This window comes from Neomonachus schauinslandi, chromosome 12 (genome assembly GCF_002201575.2).
Source record: "Neomonachus schauinslandi chromosome 12, ASM220157v2, whole genome shotgun sequence".
Classification (NCBI taxonomy): domain Eukaryota; kingdom Metazoa; phylum Chordata; class Mammalia; order Carnivora; family Phocidae; genus Neomonachus; species Neomonachus schauinslandi.
The window spans coordinates 30,927,496-30,946,952 of NC_058414.1; the positions used below are offsets into that span (position 1 = coordinate 30,927,496).

The 19,457-nt window shown below is 35.4% G+C and overlaps 1 protein-coding gene across 6 annotated transcripts in view; it reads left to right on the plus strand.

Moving 5' to 3' along the window:
* The window catches only part of RUNDC3B (RUN domain containing 3B), a 126,301-nt gene that overhangs the window by 16,818 nt on the left and 90,026 nt on the right, over positions 1-19,457 (plus strand). For all 6 annotated transcript variants that reach the window (XM_021689686.1, XM_044920062.1, XM_044920064.1 and 3 more), the window contains exon 2: positions 1,319-1,434. In XM_021689686.1, coding sequence (XP_021545361.1) covers positions 1,319-1,434 — 116 coding nt within the window. The remainder of the gene's footprint in view (positions 1-1,318; positions 1,435-19,457) is intronic.

Sequence of the window (19,457 nt, forward strand, 5' to 3'; positions counted from 1 at the left end):
AGAAAACCCTTAAATTCTCAGTATTTCTAATGTTTTAAATTATAGTATACTATGTAAGTGTTTTACTGTTTTTTTTTTCATTCCCCTACACATTATAACTGGCGACGAAAAGAGTTTTTAGTGTAGAGTTTTTAGATGTAATCATATACCCAAATCTCTTTATATTACCCTTTATACTTATCTCTTCTATTTTCTGTCCCGATTGAATAGTATAACCAACAAGCCTAAAACTTAAGAAATAGTTTGTACTCCTTTATCTCCCTCATAGTTTACATTTCTAATTACTTAACAGCTCTCATAGTTTTCCCCATTGCTTCCTTCCTCACTGATTGTCTTAGGCACTCATTTGTCACCCTTTATAGGGTATGACTATAAAGGGATGGCATGAGGCAATTGCTTGAGATGACAGAACTGTCCTGTATCCCAACTTTGATGCTGGTGACTGAATGTTGTTATATGTTAACAATCATAAACTTTTTTTTGTCTTGCTATGGTATTGGCATGTAAATGTTTCTTTGCTATTCTTTCAAAATAGGGCTTACAAATAAATCAACAAGTACTTACTGACAACAGTGTTCCAGGCATCGTCCTCTGTGCTGAAGCTGAGGAAGATATAAATGTGTAGAAGATACGTTTCTGCACATTTATATGTATGTCCCTGAAGGAATTTATATTCTAGTGAGATAGATACTACAGATAACAGCAGTAAGATAAACTGTAATTGTCTCTTAAAGGTCCATACAAACAAAATGCTTGTGCTAGGAATATGGAGAAAGATAATTCTTCATTGAAGAGGTGGCATTTGAGCTGTCTTGGAAAACACATTGATTATGACAGTCAAAACAGACAAAGGACATTCTGATAAGGAAAAATATAGCACACTTTACAGATGTGTAATTTTTCCTTTTTATAAAGCTCATAAAAACTTTAGATCTACACTTCATGCATACTTGCATCCTGTTTCATTCAATTTTGTGCTCAAACTCTTAAAAGCATTTGCGTCTGACACTTAAATTTCTTATAAGCAGTAGGGTAGCTTTTAAGTTTTTGGATTTAATAATTTAGGTCATTTTTAAATTCTGATTTTAATGTCTGTGAAGACAGTGAGCTACTCCTGAGTCTTATTGTGTTCAATAGATAGTAAATATATAACTAAAAGCCTGATATTTATGTAAAATTTTCTATTCACAGAGAAAATTTTAATAAGTAGAGTTTTCAGTATATATAATACTTATAAAGTATTTTTATAATACTTCCCCAGATGGCTTTCTTTCCATTTTTCCTACTTAGGTGAATGAATTAACTCTTTTTTTCACAGGTTTTCTGTGAAGACCCTCATTGATCGGTCCTGCTTTGAGACAATTGATGATTCTTCTCCTGAATTTAACAATTTTGCAGCTATTTTGGAACAGATTCTAAGTCACCGGCTAAAAGGTAACAGAATTAATGTATTTTTAGTCTCACAACAACTTTCTTTTTTATAAGCTTGAAATTTTAGAATCCATACAGTCTGGTATAATTTAGATAATAGCCATATTTCATCTTGAGAAACATAAAACTGATTTTGGAATGCCTAATCTTTTGACCTATCCTTTGTCCCTGGAAATGAATTTCTGTTCTCCAATTTATGCCTGTTTCCAGGGTGCATTAAAAATGCTGAGTGCATTAAGTGTCATATACAGGGAGCAGAGTCACTTTCCGTAAGTAATTAAAATGAAAGCTTAAATTAAAAAGTAGCCCATCTTAGAAGGTTACTGGATGGTATTTTAACCAACTTACAAAGAAGCATCCAGGCATTAAGTTTGTTTGCTTAATCTCTACTTCATTAAACTTTGGAATCTTTGAAAAATTTTTCACCATAGTTAAAAGAAGTATGTAAAAAAAAATGCTCAACTGTGGTTTTAAAATAAATCAGTAAATATATTTACATTAGAAAGATAAATCTCTTAAAATTTAGAAGGTAAGATGGGAGCCATGGTCTCTCAGAATTATAAAATATGTTTACTAAAAATACCTGTAAAATATAGATGATAACACCAAGAAATATTATGTAGCATAATTCTTAGTAGTAATAAATAATAACTTTATTACATTAATTCCATTATCTTGTCTTCCTAAAGGAAACCTGATCATCAGATGTTTTCACTTAACTTTTTATTATCTTTATTACCTTATTGGTATAGTTTAAAATCAGTAATCTGCTTTGGTAATATAACTTATTAGAATCTCAAATTTAAGCTAAAGGATAATTCTTTTTTATGCTTTTTGATGCTGAAAGCCTCAGGTTTTACTCTTAAGTTTTTAAATCCGTTGAGCAGTCCTATGGGCCTATAACAAAGGGTTGAATTTAATTACATGGGAAAACAAAATCTGGATTCAGTCAGCCCTTTGCAATTTAAAATGAGGTCCATAAAATCACTGATGCTTTTCTGTTAAAAGTTTGTTATTTTGCATTTAATAAGTTATGTTTCTTATTTTTGCTGCTCTGTATTTCCTAAATTTTCTGCCATTAATGTTACCTTTTATGTGAAAATAAGTTTTTATAAAAGCAAAGGATAGGAGAGTATTTTGAGATATTGTCTGGGTTACTATATTGTGTGGTGATAATATTTAAAAATTTTACATATAAATTTATAAATAATACATGACTAAAAAACACATGCAACACAATAGACCTTGGTGTACCTTAATGTTCACAAATATTTTATCATAAGACTTCAATTCCCTTAATTCAGTATACCATTTAGCATATGATTCACTCACAAAATACATAAGCAGTTATCAGCAGAAAACAGGCCATGTTGAGATATCCATGCTGAGTGATTGGGCAGACTCATGACCACATACATGGACCCCTCCTGCACACTAGCCTGCCATCTTCTGAGTCCTGCCTCAGCAAAATCTAGATGATAGACCTTTAGAATTACTTAACAGTGAGTGTCATTTCTGAGAAGCCAGTGAACTACCATGTTGAAAATAGAATCCCTAGTTGATTTATGGATAAGAATTCCACTAGTATGATTAAGACAGTAAGAATGATGATACAGTGGAATTTGTGTTAATTTTTGAAGCTAAGTAAAATTAGTAATTTAAAATGTGCTTTTAAAAAAAGTTTCTGTAGATTGACTAATGTGGTCACTGTGGTTAGTGTTCGCTGTGGTTAGTATAGAGATGAATCATGAATTGATTTTTAACTTTTGAGATGAAGTATTTTAAAGACTCAAGTGTCTACAGACTTCCATATATTATTTTAGTATTCTAGCACATAACAAATTGCTTTTATTTTTGGAGAAATTATATGATTATTTTGATAGTACACCTAAAATTTAGTATATAACAACTAATTTTTCCAATGTTTGTCTTTATAGAAGTACAGATTTAAGATATATAACTTTGTGGGTTTGTGAGATACACTTTTCTCCAGCTACTTTTTATTTTTTAAATAAAAGGGCATTTAGTTTAAATATTAAATTTTTCAGAGAAAGATAAAATCCACCCCCAGGCACAAAATAGGCTCTGTTGACACAGGTAATGTGGAAAACTTGAAACAGTTATTTCTTTATTCATTTTAAAAGTCCCGTAATTGAAGAAAAGGAAGCTTTTAAAATGACATGCATTAATCCTGTTTGCAGTTATTATGCAATAAAATGATCTTACTTTCCTGGAATATAGCTGAGAACTAGGAACTAATCAGAAAATATAGAATTCAAAGAGACCTCAGTTTAGATCTTCACTAATTTTTGGACTTTTATTTTTTTTAAAGTATCATCCTTCTCTCCACCCCATCTGCACCTGCGCTAATAAAAGCAAGTATAGATGCTGGGTGTGTAAGTGGAATGTCTTGTTGAAGCGGATTGGGGAAATGGGGCATTTTACCTGCTCAGCAGCAGTTGTACCCCACCCTACAACTCCATAGCACCACTTCAGGTAGCGCCATGAATCGCACATTAAAAATTATTCTAGGCTCTCTCCTGAAGCAATCCACGCAATGATATTTGTGATTGGTGGACTTACAGTCTTTGTTTTAATACTTCTGATGTGTGGAAACTTAGGATAGTAAAGCAATTCATCACATTTTGGGGCAGTTTAGATTCTTAGAAAAATCTTATATAAATAAAGCCAACCTATCTGACTAGCTTTGATCTATTTTCTGCCACTTTTTTCAGTATTGAGCCTAATAAATATGAAAAGATTGCTATTATATAGCCCTTTCTCCTCAGTCCCCCTTTTTTCTAGGTAATGTATCTCTACTTCCTTCAACATTCTGGAACCACCACTATCTTATTCTTCTGGTTTATCACTGGTTTATTAGTATTCCTCTTAAAATCTGATACTCAGAGCTGAGTAAAGTGCTTCAGAGAGGTGAACTCTGTATTAGTTCAGAACTTAAGATTACACTGACATTTTGATTCCCATATCACACTTTTGGTTTACATTGAAATTAAGACCATCAAATCCTGTAGTTTTTTAAAAATGGAACTATTCCTTATTTTATGTTTTAATTAGTTCTCTAATGAGTTGCCTGTGTACAAGTTTGCTAGGGATAAATACAGTATTATTTCCTTTGTCATCCACTTTAGAGATGGATGAACTGGCTATAAAAAAGAAATTTAGGAGAACTTCTAAAGATGAAGGGGACATACTTTTCCCTATTTCTCTCACTAAGTATATCTAAAACCCTGGACATTAGTATATAAAACAAATAAAAGAAGACTCCAAAAGGTTAGAGGGAAGAAGGGAGACTTTCTAGGGACTGTAAGACTTCGGGAGTGACTTGATGGGTTCTTTGAATTTTCTGATTGCCTTGTATAGCCAAGACTGGATAAGCCAATAGATTATAAACATCAGGTACAGAAAGCAAGGCAAAAGACTTTTATTTTTAATTTTTTTTAAAGATTTATTTATTTTAAAGAGAGAGAGCATGAGCAGGAGGTGCAGAGGGAGAGAGAATCTCAAGCAGACTCCACACTGAGCGCAGACCCCGACGCAGGGCTCAATCTCATGGCCCCGAGATCATGACCTGTGCTGAAACCAAGAGTCAGATGCTTAATCAAGTCACCCAGGTGGCCCAAGGAGGAAGACTTTTAGACATTCCCTCCTCTACTTCAGCCAGATGCCGCAGAAAAAGTGTGGTACCACCCCCACCTAGGCCAGAAAAAGCTAAATGGGGAACTTAGAATTCCCTCCTCATGAGATATAACAGAGTGTCCCACCACCACCATCAGAATGGTATCAGAGAGGGTCAAGCAGAGAACTGGGACTTCTTCCCTCCTGGCTGATGGTGAGCCTTCTCTTCCCATTTTACCTCCCACTCCCACCATGTTAATGAAGAACCTGGACTTCATTCCCACCCAGCAGTAATGAGGGGTCATTTCCCTGCCATCCTGAGGCTGTGTCAGAAGAGACCTGTTGGAGACTTGTGTCTTTCACCATCACCCAGCAGTAACAAGGCTACTCCCAGTGCATTGTCAATGGAGACCATGTAGAAAGCCTGGACTCCCACCTCCACCCAGCAGTAGTGAGGGCTCCCCACAGTCAAATGTCAGTGGAGGCCAACTGGGAAAAGTGGACTTCTCCCTCCACTTGGCAGTAATGAAGTGGTGCCCCCTACACCTGACAGCTAGAACTGTCAGAGAAAGCCAGTGAAAACAAGTTTTAAATAAGGTCCTGAGACTTATAATATGAACATGTCCAGGTTTCATTTGAAGATCACTCGTCATACCAAGAACCAGGAAGATCTCAAATTGAATGATAAAAGACAATAGATAGCAACACTGAGATGTCAGAGGTATTAAGTATTAGTGACAAAAATCATAAATTGGTCATGATAAAAATGCTTCAGTGAGCAGTTACAAACATGCTTAAAACAAACAAAAAAGTAGATAACATCACCAAAGAAATAGAAGATATAAAAAAGAACCAAATAGAAATTTTGTTACTGAGAAGTACAAAACCAAAATAAAAAACTCAATGGATAGTCTCAGCAGGAATATGGAGGGGACAGAGGAAAGAATCTGTTGGGGCGCCTGGGTGGCTCAGTCATTAAGTGTCTGCCTTTGGCTCAGGTCATGATCCCAGGGTCCTGGGATCGAGCCCCACATCAGGCTTCCTGCTCGGCGGGAAGCCTGCTTCTCCCTCTCCCACTCCCCCTGCTTGTGTTCCCTCTCTCACTGTGTCTCTCTCTGTCAAACAAATAAAATCTAAAAAAAAAAAAAAAAATCCGTGAACTAGAAGACAAAAACGTAGAAATTTTTTAGTCTAAACAACAAAGACTAAAAATAATCTAAAATTAAAAAGTGGACTTAAAAAAAAATAGACCTCAGGGACCTGTGGGACTATAACAAAAGATTTAACTCTCTTTTCATCACAGTATCTCTGAGAGGAGAAAGAGGAAGGGACTGAAAATGAGCTAAAAATATATGGCTGAAAATTCCCAAATTTGTCAAGAGATGTAAACATACAGATTTGAAAAACTGAGTGAATCATAGTGTAAATCCAAAGAAATTCATGCCAAGACACATTATAATTAAACTTTTGAGAAATAAAGACAAAGAGAAAATGTTGAAAGTAGTAGAAGTATTACACCCTGTCTGTAAGGGATAAACAATTTGAATGACAGCAGATCTCTCATCAGAAACCATGGAAGCACTTCCTAAGAGAAAAATGCCAAAACAGACTTCTATATCTAGCAGAATTATCCTTCTGTAATAAAGGGAAAATCTAGACATTCTCAAGTCAAGGAGAACTAAGGAATTTTTTGCCAGTAGACTTGCTAGAGAACTGTCTTCAAGCAGAAATGAGATGATAAAAGAAGCAAGAAAGAACACGGTAAATACAATAGGCTTTCCGTTTTTTTAGTTTTCTGTTCTCTCTGTTTTTGATTTCTCTGTTTTCCTTTTCTTGTCTTCCTGTGGGTTACTTGAATGTTTTTTGGAATTCCATTTTTGTCTATCTATATTGTTTTTGAGTGCATCTCTTTGTATAGATTTTTTAGTGGTTGCTCCAGGTACTACTTTGTATATCCATAATTTATCACAGTCTATGAATGTCATCAGTTTCCAGTCTTAAATTTAAAAGCCATACCTTTCTTCATTTCCCTTCATTCTCCTCCATTGATAATATAATTGCTTTAAAAAATTAAAAATAGAACTACCCTGTAATCCAGTAATCACACTACTGGGTATTTATCCAAAGAATACAAACACAGTAATTTGAAAGGATATATGTATCCCAAATTATGGAAGCAGCCCGTGTTCATCGATAGATGAATGGATAAGAAAAATGTGGTATATTGGGACACCTGGGTGGCTCAGTCAGTTAAGCGTCTGCCTTCAGCTCATGTCATGATTCCAGGGTCCTGTGATTGAGTCCTGCATCGGGCTCCCTCCTCAGCAGGGAGCCTACTTTTCCCTCTACCTGCCACTCCCCCTGCTTGTGCTCGCTCTCTATTTCTCTGACAAATAAAAAATTAAATCTTTTAAAAAATGTGCCATATATATACACACACACACACACATACATAATGGATATTATTTAGCCACAAGAAAAAATAGGGTGCCTGGTTGGTTCAGTTGGTTAAGCATCCAACTCAATTTCAGCTTAGGTCATGATCTCAGCATGGTGTGATTGAGCCCCTCCAGGGGCTCCACACTGGGCATGCAGCCTACTTAAGATTTTCTTTTTCCTTCTGCCCCTCTCCCTGCCTCCACTTGCACTTGAGCTATCACTCTCTCTAACAAAAACAAACAAACAAAAGAATGAAATTTTGCCATTTGCAAAAACATGGATGGGTCTAGAGAGTATGATGCTAAAAAAAATAAGGAAAGACAAATACTATATGATTTCACTCATGTGAAATTTAACAAAGAAAACAAGTGAACAAAGGAAAAACAAAGAGATAAACCAAGAAAAAAACTTTTAACTATCATAGAGAACAAGTGCATAATTACCAGAGAGGAAATGGTGGTAGGGGAATTAAGAGTATACTTATCATGAGGAGCACTGAGTAATATATTGAATTGTTGAATCACTGTATTATACACCTGAAACTAATATAACAGTATGTTAACTATACTGGAATTAAAATAGAAAACTTGAAAAATACATATAATTACTTTAAATATCCCCCTACAAAAGATTAGAACCACATTAAAGTGTTATAATTTTTGTTTCCACTGTTAAATTTAACTGAGAACACTCAAGAGGAGAAGGCCAGCCTATTTCAGGTTGCTAATGTGTCTAGCACAGAGTCTGGGACATACAAGACAAGGAAACGTACCTGCTATGTCATTTTTTGGCTTCCAAGGTCCCTAACCAGTCTTCCTTTTATTCTTCATCTTCAGAATATTCTCTTACTTGTTTTATGTGTAATGTCCAGAATTTGCAGTTGTATTTAGCAAAAGGAAAGTACATCTGCTTTATCTTGTCTGGAACCAGAATTCTCCTTTAATTTTTTAATGTGAAGAACGACATCAGTAGTTTTCCTAATGTTAAATCATCCATATATTCTTGGGATAAATCCAACTTGAGCCTCATGTATTGTTTTAATACACTTGGCCAGATTTAGGATTTAGGTTTGTTAATCCTGTAGGAGTTTTGGTTCTATGTAATTTCTCTGTTTTGTACTTGTTTTGGTTTTTGTTATCAAGATTTTATTATCTTCACTAAATGAATCAGAGGTGTTTTATCTTTTTTCATTCTTTGTAAGAATTTTCCATAAGTTTGGAATTGTCTGTTAGATTTTGCCAGTAAAAACCCTGGGCCAGGTGGGGTATGTGCGTGCTTATTGGTCTCTTTAGGTTGTTGACGACTTCTCATCTATATTCTTTCCCACTATCAGTTTTTTTCTTTTCTGTGCCCTCTTAATTGTTTAATCCCTAGTTAGTTGCAGTTTTTCCTTTCAATGTAACACATTTAAAATAGCTAAATTTATATAAATGGTTTTAAAAAGTTGAAGCTCACTGAAGAGATCTAAAGACTAAAACTTACGGCACATATTCATCTTTATAACATTGTTTTAAAACTGAGATTCTGTTTTTTTTTAAAAAAACTTATACCCTACCCTCATTATGTATGAACCATCTTCCCCTTCTTTTGAAGGATATGATGTGTTTCATTTATGTTACTCTTAAGGACTGAAAATTCCATCAGTGGATACCTGGTGCTATTATCTTCCATGCAATTGTCAGCCAGTTGGTCCCCTTTTGCATTTCTAATACTATTGGTTCTTTTTCTCTTTTTTTTCATAAACAATATTGCCAGAGATTTGTTAATTTTATTAGTCTTTCAAGTAATTAACTTATGGCTTTTTCGATCATTTATGTATGCTAATCATATTATTTCTTATGTTATATTTTCTTTGAGTCTATTTTGTTATGTTGGGCTCATAGCAGATTATTTTTCAAAGTTCTCTCCAAGTAATGCTTTGGTTACATGTATGGGTTGGGATATGTAATATTTTTATTAATATTCATTTTAAGGTAAATTCTACTTTTCATTATTATTTATTTTTTAGCTTATGTATTATTTAGAAGTTAGTTTTGAATGTTACTGGAAATAAGAATTTTACCTTTTCATTTTTACTTCTATGTTAATGAGATTATCAAAGAATTTGGTCTGCATGGCAGATTTTTTGTAATTTTTAAGTTCTGCTTAATGGCCTACCTTATGGTTAGTTTTTTTTTTTTTTTAAGATTTTTTTTTTTTTATTTATTTGCGAGAGAGAGAATGAGAGACAGAGAGCATGAGAGGGAGGAGGGTCAGAGGGAGAAGCAGACTCCCTGCCGAGCAGGGAGCCCGATGCGGGACTCGATCCCGGGACTCCAGGATCATGACCTGAGCCGAAGGCAGTCGCTTAACCAACTGAGCCACCCAGGCGCCCTATGGTTAGTTTTAATAAATGTTTCATCTTGGGCGCCTGGGTGGCTCAGTTGGTTAAGCGACTGCCTTCGGCTCAGGTCATGATCCTGGAGTCCCGGGATCGAGTCCCGCATCGGGCTCCCTGCTCGGCAGGGAGTCTGCTTCTCCCTCTGACCCTCCTCCCTCTCATGCTCTCTCATTCTCTCTGTCTCAAATAAATAAATAAAAAATCTTAAAAAAAAAAATAAATGTTTCATCTTGAGAAGAATGTGTATTCTCTAATTGTTGATTATGTTCCTGAAGTGTTACTTACATTTTTGATAGCTTGATCTATTAATAACTTAAAAATTTGGAACTTTTATTATTCTGATGAATTTATCAAGTTACTCTTATAGATCTGTTTTTGCTTTCTCTATTTTGAGTCTGTTTTGGTATATTCAGTTTTAGGATTTTTATAGATTCCCTTATTTCCTCTTTATCATTTTTGGCTTCTTAAGGATTTCTGTGATTTTTTTCATGTGCTCCCTCAGAGGGAGAGGCAGAGAATCTGAAGCAGACTTCCAGCTGAGCCTGGAGCTGAGGAGGGCTCTATCACACTACACTGAGGTCATGACCTGAGCAGAAACCAAGAGTCAGACATTTAACCGACTGAGCCATCCAGGCTCCTCAATGTGCTAACTATATTTTTAAGTGTGTTTGTTATATTTTATCCAGCATTTCCAATTCTCCTTTTGTTCTGTGTTGCGTAGCAAGAGGATGTTCCTAAAATTCCATGTTTCCCACTCCATAGATAAATTATTGCTATCTCTAAAGAGAGCTCCAAAACTTTCTCTTCTTTTCTTCCTTGAAAATTATCCTTGCCCTTTGTTGTTGATGTGAGTGAATAGCTAAACTTAATGGGCAAAGTATTAACATCAAAATAAAACAACTGTGGCCCTTATTTTAAGTATTCATTAGTTCCTTTTAGATAGTCTCTACTATCCTGTGATTAAAAATATTTTTCATTAAAAAATACTCAAGGGTGCTGGGTGGTGCAGTCGGTTAAGTGTTGGAGTCTTGATTTCAGCTCAGGTTATGATCTCAGGGTCCCTGGATTGAACCCTGCATAGGGCTCTGTGCTCAGTGGGGAGTCTGCTGGAGATTTCTCTCTCTCCCTCTCCCTCTGCCCTTCAATCTCTCTCTCCCTCTTAAAAAAAAAAACACTCAGGCATGTATATATATTTGTACAGTATATATCATATATGCTTTAATATGTAATCAGTTTATTATATATGTTAATGTTTGTGTGATATAGTATATAATGTATTATTTTTTTTTAAGTTAAGACACCCCCTTTTTCCTATGTCCTTCTATTTATATAAATCCACCTGTTTCCATTCTGTGGTCTTGGGTTTTAATTTCTTTTTTTTTCCCTTTGGATGCAAGATTCCTTTTTTTTTTTTTAAGATTTTATTTATTTGAGAGAGAGAGCATGTGCACGAGCAGGGGGTGCGCAGAGGGAGAGGGAGAAGCAGATTCCCCACTGAGCAGGGAGTCTGCAGGGTTCTTTTCTACTTGAGCATGAAGTTTACTCCTGCTTATTACCCACTGAAGCTTTTACTTGAGTAGTCATTTCATTTTCCAGTTCCATTGCATTCTTCTGCTTCCTTTTTATTCCTTTCTTTCTAGCCAGTTCTCTCTCTTTTTTAAGATATATTTATTTTAGAGAAAAAGAGAGCAAGGGGGGAGGTGGAGAGGGAGAGGAAGAGAGAGTCTCAGCACGGAGCCCAACTCGGGACTTGATCTCACAACCCTAAGATCAGGACCTGAGCTCAAACCAAGAGTCAGACACTTAACAACTGCACCACTCAGGCACCCCTCCAGCCGGTTTTTAATAAGCTTTTCTTACAGATGGTTTTTCTCTTTCCTCTGCTGTTGTTATTGCATTCTGAGCTTTGCATTTCATTCTTCATATCTCTGGCAAATTTCCTAAGAAAACTTCCCTTATTTTTCTACTGTATCCTTTTTCAGGCAGCATGGGTTCTATTTAATCTTATGTCTTTTACTATACTGTACTCTTTACCATATTATAGCCTTCAAAAATTACAGTGGAAAAACCTAACTGAATTTACAGTTCTAGCCAAGATGGAGTAAGCCCACTATGATACAAACTGTTAGAGTCTGTTCAGGCTGCTATAGCAAAATGCCACAGATTGGGTGGCTTAAACAACAGAAATTTATTTCTCACAGTTCTGGAGGCTGGAAAATCCAAAATCAAGGTACTAGCTGATTGTGATTCTGGTGAGAACTTTTTTCCTGGCTTGTAGATGGTCACCTTCTTGCTGTGCCCTCACATGGCAGAGAGAAAGAGTGCTTTCTGATGTCCTTGCTTATAAAGACACTAGTCCAATCAGATCAGGACCCCACCCTATGACCTCATTCAACCTTAATTACCTATATAATCACGTTGGGTGTTAGGACTTCAACATGTGACTTTAGAGGGAAGTAATTCAGTCCATACCACTCTCCCACTGACTGCATCTAAAAACTCTGGACAGAATACAGAAAACTGCCACTTGTATACTTTGAAAAATAAACAGTAGCAGCCAGATTGAGGAAAGATATCAAAATTTGAAGAGGAATTTTTATAGGAGTGAGTGCCCTGTGTATTTTTGTTCCTTCCTGTATCCTCGGGCTTTAACCCGAGATGGCCTCAGTTCTTTTTTGGCCTCAGTTCTTAATTGCACTGTGGATGCAGATAGCAAAAACTCCAACAGTAACCTTCTCTTTCTGGCCAGAGGATAAGGAGTCAGGGAGTGTTGGAGTCTTCCCATTTTTTTTTCTCTTGTTCCTTGCTGCTTTCCACCCAAGTGCAGCTTAAGTTGCCCAAATCTGTTTGACAGTGGGGGAGAGAGGTAAAAAAGTTCTGATAAAAGGGAAAAACCTTTCATCAGGCTAGAGAAATTAATAAAGGAAGGACCTGGACACTGAAAATTATATCAGGGAAGAGAGAGCTAGAAAAAAGAATATGCTAGTTCTGTATGCTAATGAGCAGCATGAGTCCTGGCTTCACACCCAAGATTCTGAGCACTGAGCCTAGGATACTGCCCAAGTCCCAGAATGGCATGTATATATGGGCAAGACCCAAAGAATCATAGCAAAGACTTTGTAAACTGAATATTGGAACCTCTGCCCATGTAAGAGATAAGAAAGAACTTGGCTATCTGAATTTAACCAGGTCGATTGCCTCCCCAAAAAAAAAAGCAAAACAAAAATCAGCATACTCCAATGGATTTCAACAGAATTCAGAGTTTAAAGATAATATTAAAAACATCTAGTGTAAAACCCAAAATTGCTTCACATTTGAATAACTAGGAAAATATGACCAGTTCTCAAAAGAAGACAATCAAAGATGCCAATCCTGAGATTAATTACCAAAGATATTATAGCAGCCATTATAGCTTCATGATGAAAACATTCTTGAAATGAGTAAAAAAAAAACAAGTTCTGAACTGAGAAATACAAACCTTTAAAAAGAACAAATGTAAATTTAAGAATGCAGTACAATATCTGAAAACACTATGTAGGGCTCTCTAGCAGAATGGAGATAGTAGAGGTGTTTATGAATTTGAAAATAGATCAATAGAAATTACCTAGTCTGAAGAACAGAGCTTCCGAGACCAGTTGGACCATAGCAAAAGATACAGCAGGTAGCAGGCAACAGTATCTTTAAAGTTCTAAAAGAAAATAACTGCAAACTCAGAATTCTATATCCAGTGGAAACATACTTTAGGAGTAAAGGCAAAGAAATACTCAGATGAAGGAAAACTAGAATTGTTACTACAAGACCTGATCTAAAAGAACGCTAATGAAAGTTCTTCCCTTTACAAAGGGAGATGGTACTAAAGGGAAACTTGGAACTTCATCAGTGAAGAAAGAACAACAGAAATGGTGAATATCTAAGTCAAGTAGCAAATTTTATTTCTCAAGATCTTTAATATATGACTATTGAAAGTGAAAATTACCAACACTGGTTGGGAGGTTTTATATTTTCATGTAAAAGTGACATTTAAAATAAAAAGCAGAAAGTAAAGGGTCATCTCTTTTTCTTGAAATAGTAAAATAAAAACTCTAAATAGGCTGTTAAAGATTAGGTATGATTTTGTAAGTGCTAAAGCAGTGACTATAAAATACTGAGAGATTTGGCCAAAAAGCCAATAAATAGATTAAAATGGAATGCTAAAAATACTCAAATGATCTAAAAGAAGGGAGGAAAAAATGAAGGGGTAAACAAAAAACAATAAAATAGTAAACCTAAATCCAGCCGTATTTGTAAATGCATTAAGTACACATTATTTATTGGAAATATAAATTGCATTAAATATAAATGATGTGTCAATTGAAAGAGATTGGGTAAAAAGAATAGACTCAATATATAAAGAAATCCACTTTAAATATAGTGATACAGATAGGTTAAAAGTAAAAGGATAGAAAAAAGATATTGCATGCAAAAACTAATGGAAAGTTGGAGTGACTATATTAACATCAGGCAAAGTAGAGTTTACAATAAGGAAAACTGATGGGATTGAAGGTGAATATTTACCTAATAAAAAGGGTCACTTTGCCAAGAAGATAAAACAAATCCTAAACAACAGAGCTTCAAAGAGCAAAAGCTGATAGGACTAGAGAACTAAAAAATAGAAAAATTCACAATTACATGTGGCATCTTCAGCAATCCTTTCATAATTATAGATCAAGTAGACCTAAAAGCAGTAAGGACAGAAAAGATCTGAACAATACTATCAATCAACTGACTTAATTGACATTTATAAAACAACTTATTCAACAACTGCAGAATGTATATTTTTTTCAAGGGCAAATAGAATATTCAAAAATATCTAATTCTGAGTCATAGCACACAAATCTTTTAACACATTTGAAAGAATTGAAATCATGTAAAGTATGTTATCTGATTATAAACAATCTAGAAATTATAAACAAAGATCTGAAAAATCACCAAATATTTGGAAATTAAACAAACTTGTAAATAACTCATGGGTCAAAGAGGAAGTCTCAAGGAAAATTACAAAGTATTTTAAGTTGATGAAAAATGAAAATGCATCATAGAAGAGAACGTCAGAAGAAAAAAATAAAGGCCAATATCCCCGATGAACATAGATGCACAAATCCTCAACTAAATATTAGTAAACTGAATTCAACAACACATTAAAAGTATAATATACCATGATCAAGTGGGATTTATTCCAGGGATGCAAAGCTGGTACAACATTTGCAAGTTAGTGTGTTACACTGCATTAACAAAATGAAGGATAAAAATCATGATTATCTCACAGATATGTTTGACAAAATTAACATCCATTTTTGATAGCGGATATAGAGGGAACATGCTTCAACATAATAAAGACCATATATGACAAGCCCACAGCTAACGCCATACTCAACAGTGAAAAGCTAAAAACTTTTCCTCTAAGATAAGGAATAAGGCAAGAATGCTCACGCTTACCCCTTTTTTTTCAACAAAGTATTGGAAGTCCTAACCAGAGCAATTAGGCAAGAAAAAGAAATAAAAGGCACCCATATTAGAAAGGAAGAAGTAAAACTGTCACTGTTTGCAGATGACATGACATTATATATAGAAAACCCTAAAGGCTCCATTAAAAAAACGATTAGAACTAATAAACAACAGTGACATTGCAGGATAAAAAATCAGTACACAAAAATCTGTTGTATTTCATTTTTTTTAGATGTTTTTATTTATTTGCGAGAGAGAGCATGAGCTGAGAGGAGAGGGAGAAGCAGGGTCCCCACTGAGCAGGAGCCCAATGTGATGCGGGGCTTGATCCCAGGACCCTGGGATCATGACCTGAGCTGAAGACAGATGCTTAACCAACTGAGCCACCCAGGCACCCCTATCTGTTTTATTTCTATACACTAATAATAAACTATCAGAAAAGAGAGATTAAGACAACAATCCCATGTACAGTTACATCAAAAAGAATAAAATACCCAAGAATTAATTTGAGGTGAAAGACTTACATAGTGAATGCTATAAGGCAATAATGAAAGAAATTAAAGAAGACACAAATAAATGCAAAGATATTCTGTGCTCATGGATTGGAAAAATTAAAGAAATTGAAGAAGACACAAATGCAAAAATATTCTGTGCTCATGGATTGGAGGAATTAATATGGTTAAAAAGTCCATACTACCCAGAGCAATCTAAGATTCAAAATAATCCCTATCCAATGGCATTTTTCACAGAAATAGAACAGTCCTAAAGTTTGTATGTAACCATACAAGACCCCAAATAGCTAAAGCAATCTTGAGAAACAAAACTGAAGGCATCACACTCCCTGATTTCAAGCTATCTTACAAAGCTATATTAAATAAAATAGTATGGTATTGGCATGAAAACAGACCCATAGATCAGTGGAACAGAACAGAGAGCCCAGAAATAAACCCACATATATATGGTCAATTAATTTATAGCAATATACAAGAATGTACAGTGGGGAAAGGACAGCCTCTTCAATAAATGGTATTGGGATAATTGGACAGCCACATGCTAAAGAATGAAACTGGACCACTTTCTTATACCATACACAATTAAATTAACTCAAAATGGATAAAAGATTTATGCAAGACCTGAAGAAACTCCTTGAAGAAAACATAGGCTGTAAACTCTAGGTCTTGGTGGTGATTTTTGAAATCTGACACTAAAAGCAAAAGCAATGAAAGCAAAAAAACTAAAAGTTTCTGCAAAGCAAAGAATCCAACTAAATGAAAAGGCATTTACTACTACTACTCCCTACTGAATGGGAGAAAATATTTGCAAGTCATATATCTGATAAGGGGTTAATATCTAAAACATATAAAGAACTCCTACAACTCAATAGCAAAAACAAATCTGATTTTAAAATGGGAAGAACATCTGTATGTTGGCTAATGGAACATATAAAAATACATAAAAATTTAAAAAAGAACATCTAAATAGACATTTTTCAAAGAAGACATAGAGATGGCCAACAGGTACATGAAGAGATGTTCAGCATTACTCATCATCAGGGAAATGCACATCAAAACCACAATAACACCTCACACCTGTCAGAATGGCTGTTGCTAAAAAGACAAGAAATAACAAGTATTGATGAGAAAAGGAAACTCTTGTGCACTGTTGGTGGGCATGTAAATTGGTGCCATCACTATGAAAAACAGTATGGAGGTTCATCAAAAAATTGCAAATAGAACTACCATATGATCCAGCAATTCTGCTTCTGGCTATTTGAAGGAAAAAAACCACTGAGTTAAAAGATATCTGCACCCCCATGTTCATTGCAGCATTATTTACAGTAGCCAAGACACGGAAACAAATGTCCATCGATGAATGAATGGATAAAGAAGATATGGTATATATACACCGTGGAATATTATTCAGACATTAAAAAAAAGAATGAAATCTTGCCATTTGTGACATCACACATGGAGCTCAAGGGAATTACGTAAAGTGAAGTGAGTCAGAGAAATACAAATACCGTATGATCGCTCTTACATGCAGAGTCTAAAAAAATAATAAAAAATTTCAAATACCAAGCTCATAGATACAGAGAACAGATTGGTGCTGCCTGAGGTGAAGGATGGGAGGGTAGGAGAAATGGGTGAATTTTAAAATAAATATATAATATAAAGAAAGTATTTTGAATTGAATGAAAAATGAATATGCGTCATATCAAAATTTGTGAGATGCAGTTAAAGCAATGCTTAGAAGGATATTTAAAGCACTAAAAGCTTATATTAGAAAAGAAGGTCTAAAGTGGGATTTATTCCTGGGCTGCAAGGTTGGTTCAACAACTGCAAATCAATCAATGTGATACAATACATTAACAAAAGAAAGAACAAGAACCATATGATCTTCTCAATAGATGCAGAAAAAGCATTTGACAAACTATAGCATCCTTTCTTGATTAAAACTCTTCACAGTGTAGGGATAGAAGGTACATATCTCAATATCATAAGCCATCTATGAAAAACCCATAGTGATTATCATTCTCAATGGGGAAAAACTGAGAGCTTGTCCCCTAAGGTCAAGAACACGGCAGGGATGTCCACTATCACCACTGCTATTCAACATAGTATTAGAAGTCCTAGCCTCAGCAGTCAGACAACAAAAAAGAAAGAAAAGGCATCTGAATCGGCAAAGAAGTCAAACTCTCACTCTTTGCAGATGTTACGATACTTTATGTGGAAAACCCAAAAGACTCCACCCCAAAACTGCTAGAACTCATACAGGAATTCAGTAAAGTGGCAGGATATAAAATCAATGCACAGAAATCAGTTGCATTTCTATACACCAACAACGAGATGAAGAAAGAGAAATTAAGAGTCGATCCCATTTACAATTGCACCAAAAACCGTAAGATACCTAGGAATAAATCTAACCAAAGAGGGAAAGCATCTGTACTCAGAAAACTATAGAATACGCATGAAAGAAATTGAGGAAGACCCAAAGAAATGGAGAAACGTTCCATGCTCATGGATCGGAAGAACAAATACTGTGAAAATGTCTATGCTACCTAGAGCAGTCTACACATTTAATGCAATCCCGATCAAAATACCATCCACTTTTTTCAAAGACATGGAACAAATAATCCTAAAATTTGTATGGAACCAGAAAAAACCCTGAATAGCCAGAGGAATGTTGAAAAAGAAAAGCACAGCCAGTGGCATCACAATTCCAGACTTCCAGCTCTGTTACAAAGCTGTATCATCAAGACAGTATGATACTGGCACAAAAACAGACACATAGATCAATGGAACAGAATAGAGAATCCAGAAATGGACCCTCAACTCTATGGTCAACTAATCTTTGACAAAGCAGGAAAGAATGTCCCATGGAAAAAAGACAGTCTCTTCAACAAATGGAGTTGGGAAAACTGGACAGGCACATGCAGAAAAATGAAACTGGACCATTTCCTTACACCACACACAAAAATAGACTCAAAATGGATGAAATACCTAAATGTGGGACAGGAGTCCATCAAAATCCTTGAGGAGAACACAGGCAGCTACCTCTTCAACCTCAGCCGCAGCAACTTCTTCCTAGAAACATCGCCAAAGGCAAGGGAAGCAAGGGCAAAAATGAACTATTGGGACTTCATCAAGATAAAAGCTTTTGCACAGCAAAGGAAACAATGAACAAAACCAAAAGACAACCGACAGAATGGGAGAAGATATTTGCAAATGACATATCAGATAAAGGGCTAGTACCCAAAATCTCTAAAGAACTTATCAAACTCAACACCTAAAGAACAAATAATCCAATCAAGGAATGGGCAGAAGACATGAACAGACATTTCTGCAAAGAAGACATCCAAATGGCCAACAGACACCTGAAAAAGTGCTCAACATCGCTCGGCATCAGGGAAATCCAAATCAAAACCTCAATGAGATACCACCTCACACCAGTCAGAATGGCTAAAATTAACAAGTCAGGAAACAACAGATGTTGGCGAGGATGCGGAGAAAGGGGAACCCTCCTACACTGGTGGTGGGAATGCAAGCTGGTGCAGCCACTCTGGAAAACAGCATGGAGGTTCCTCAAA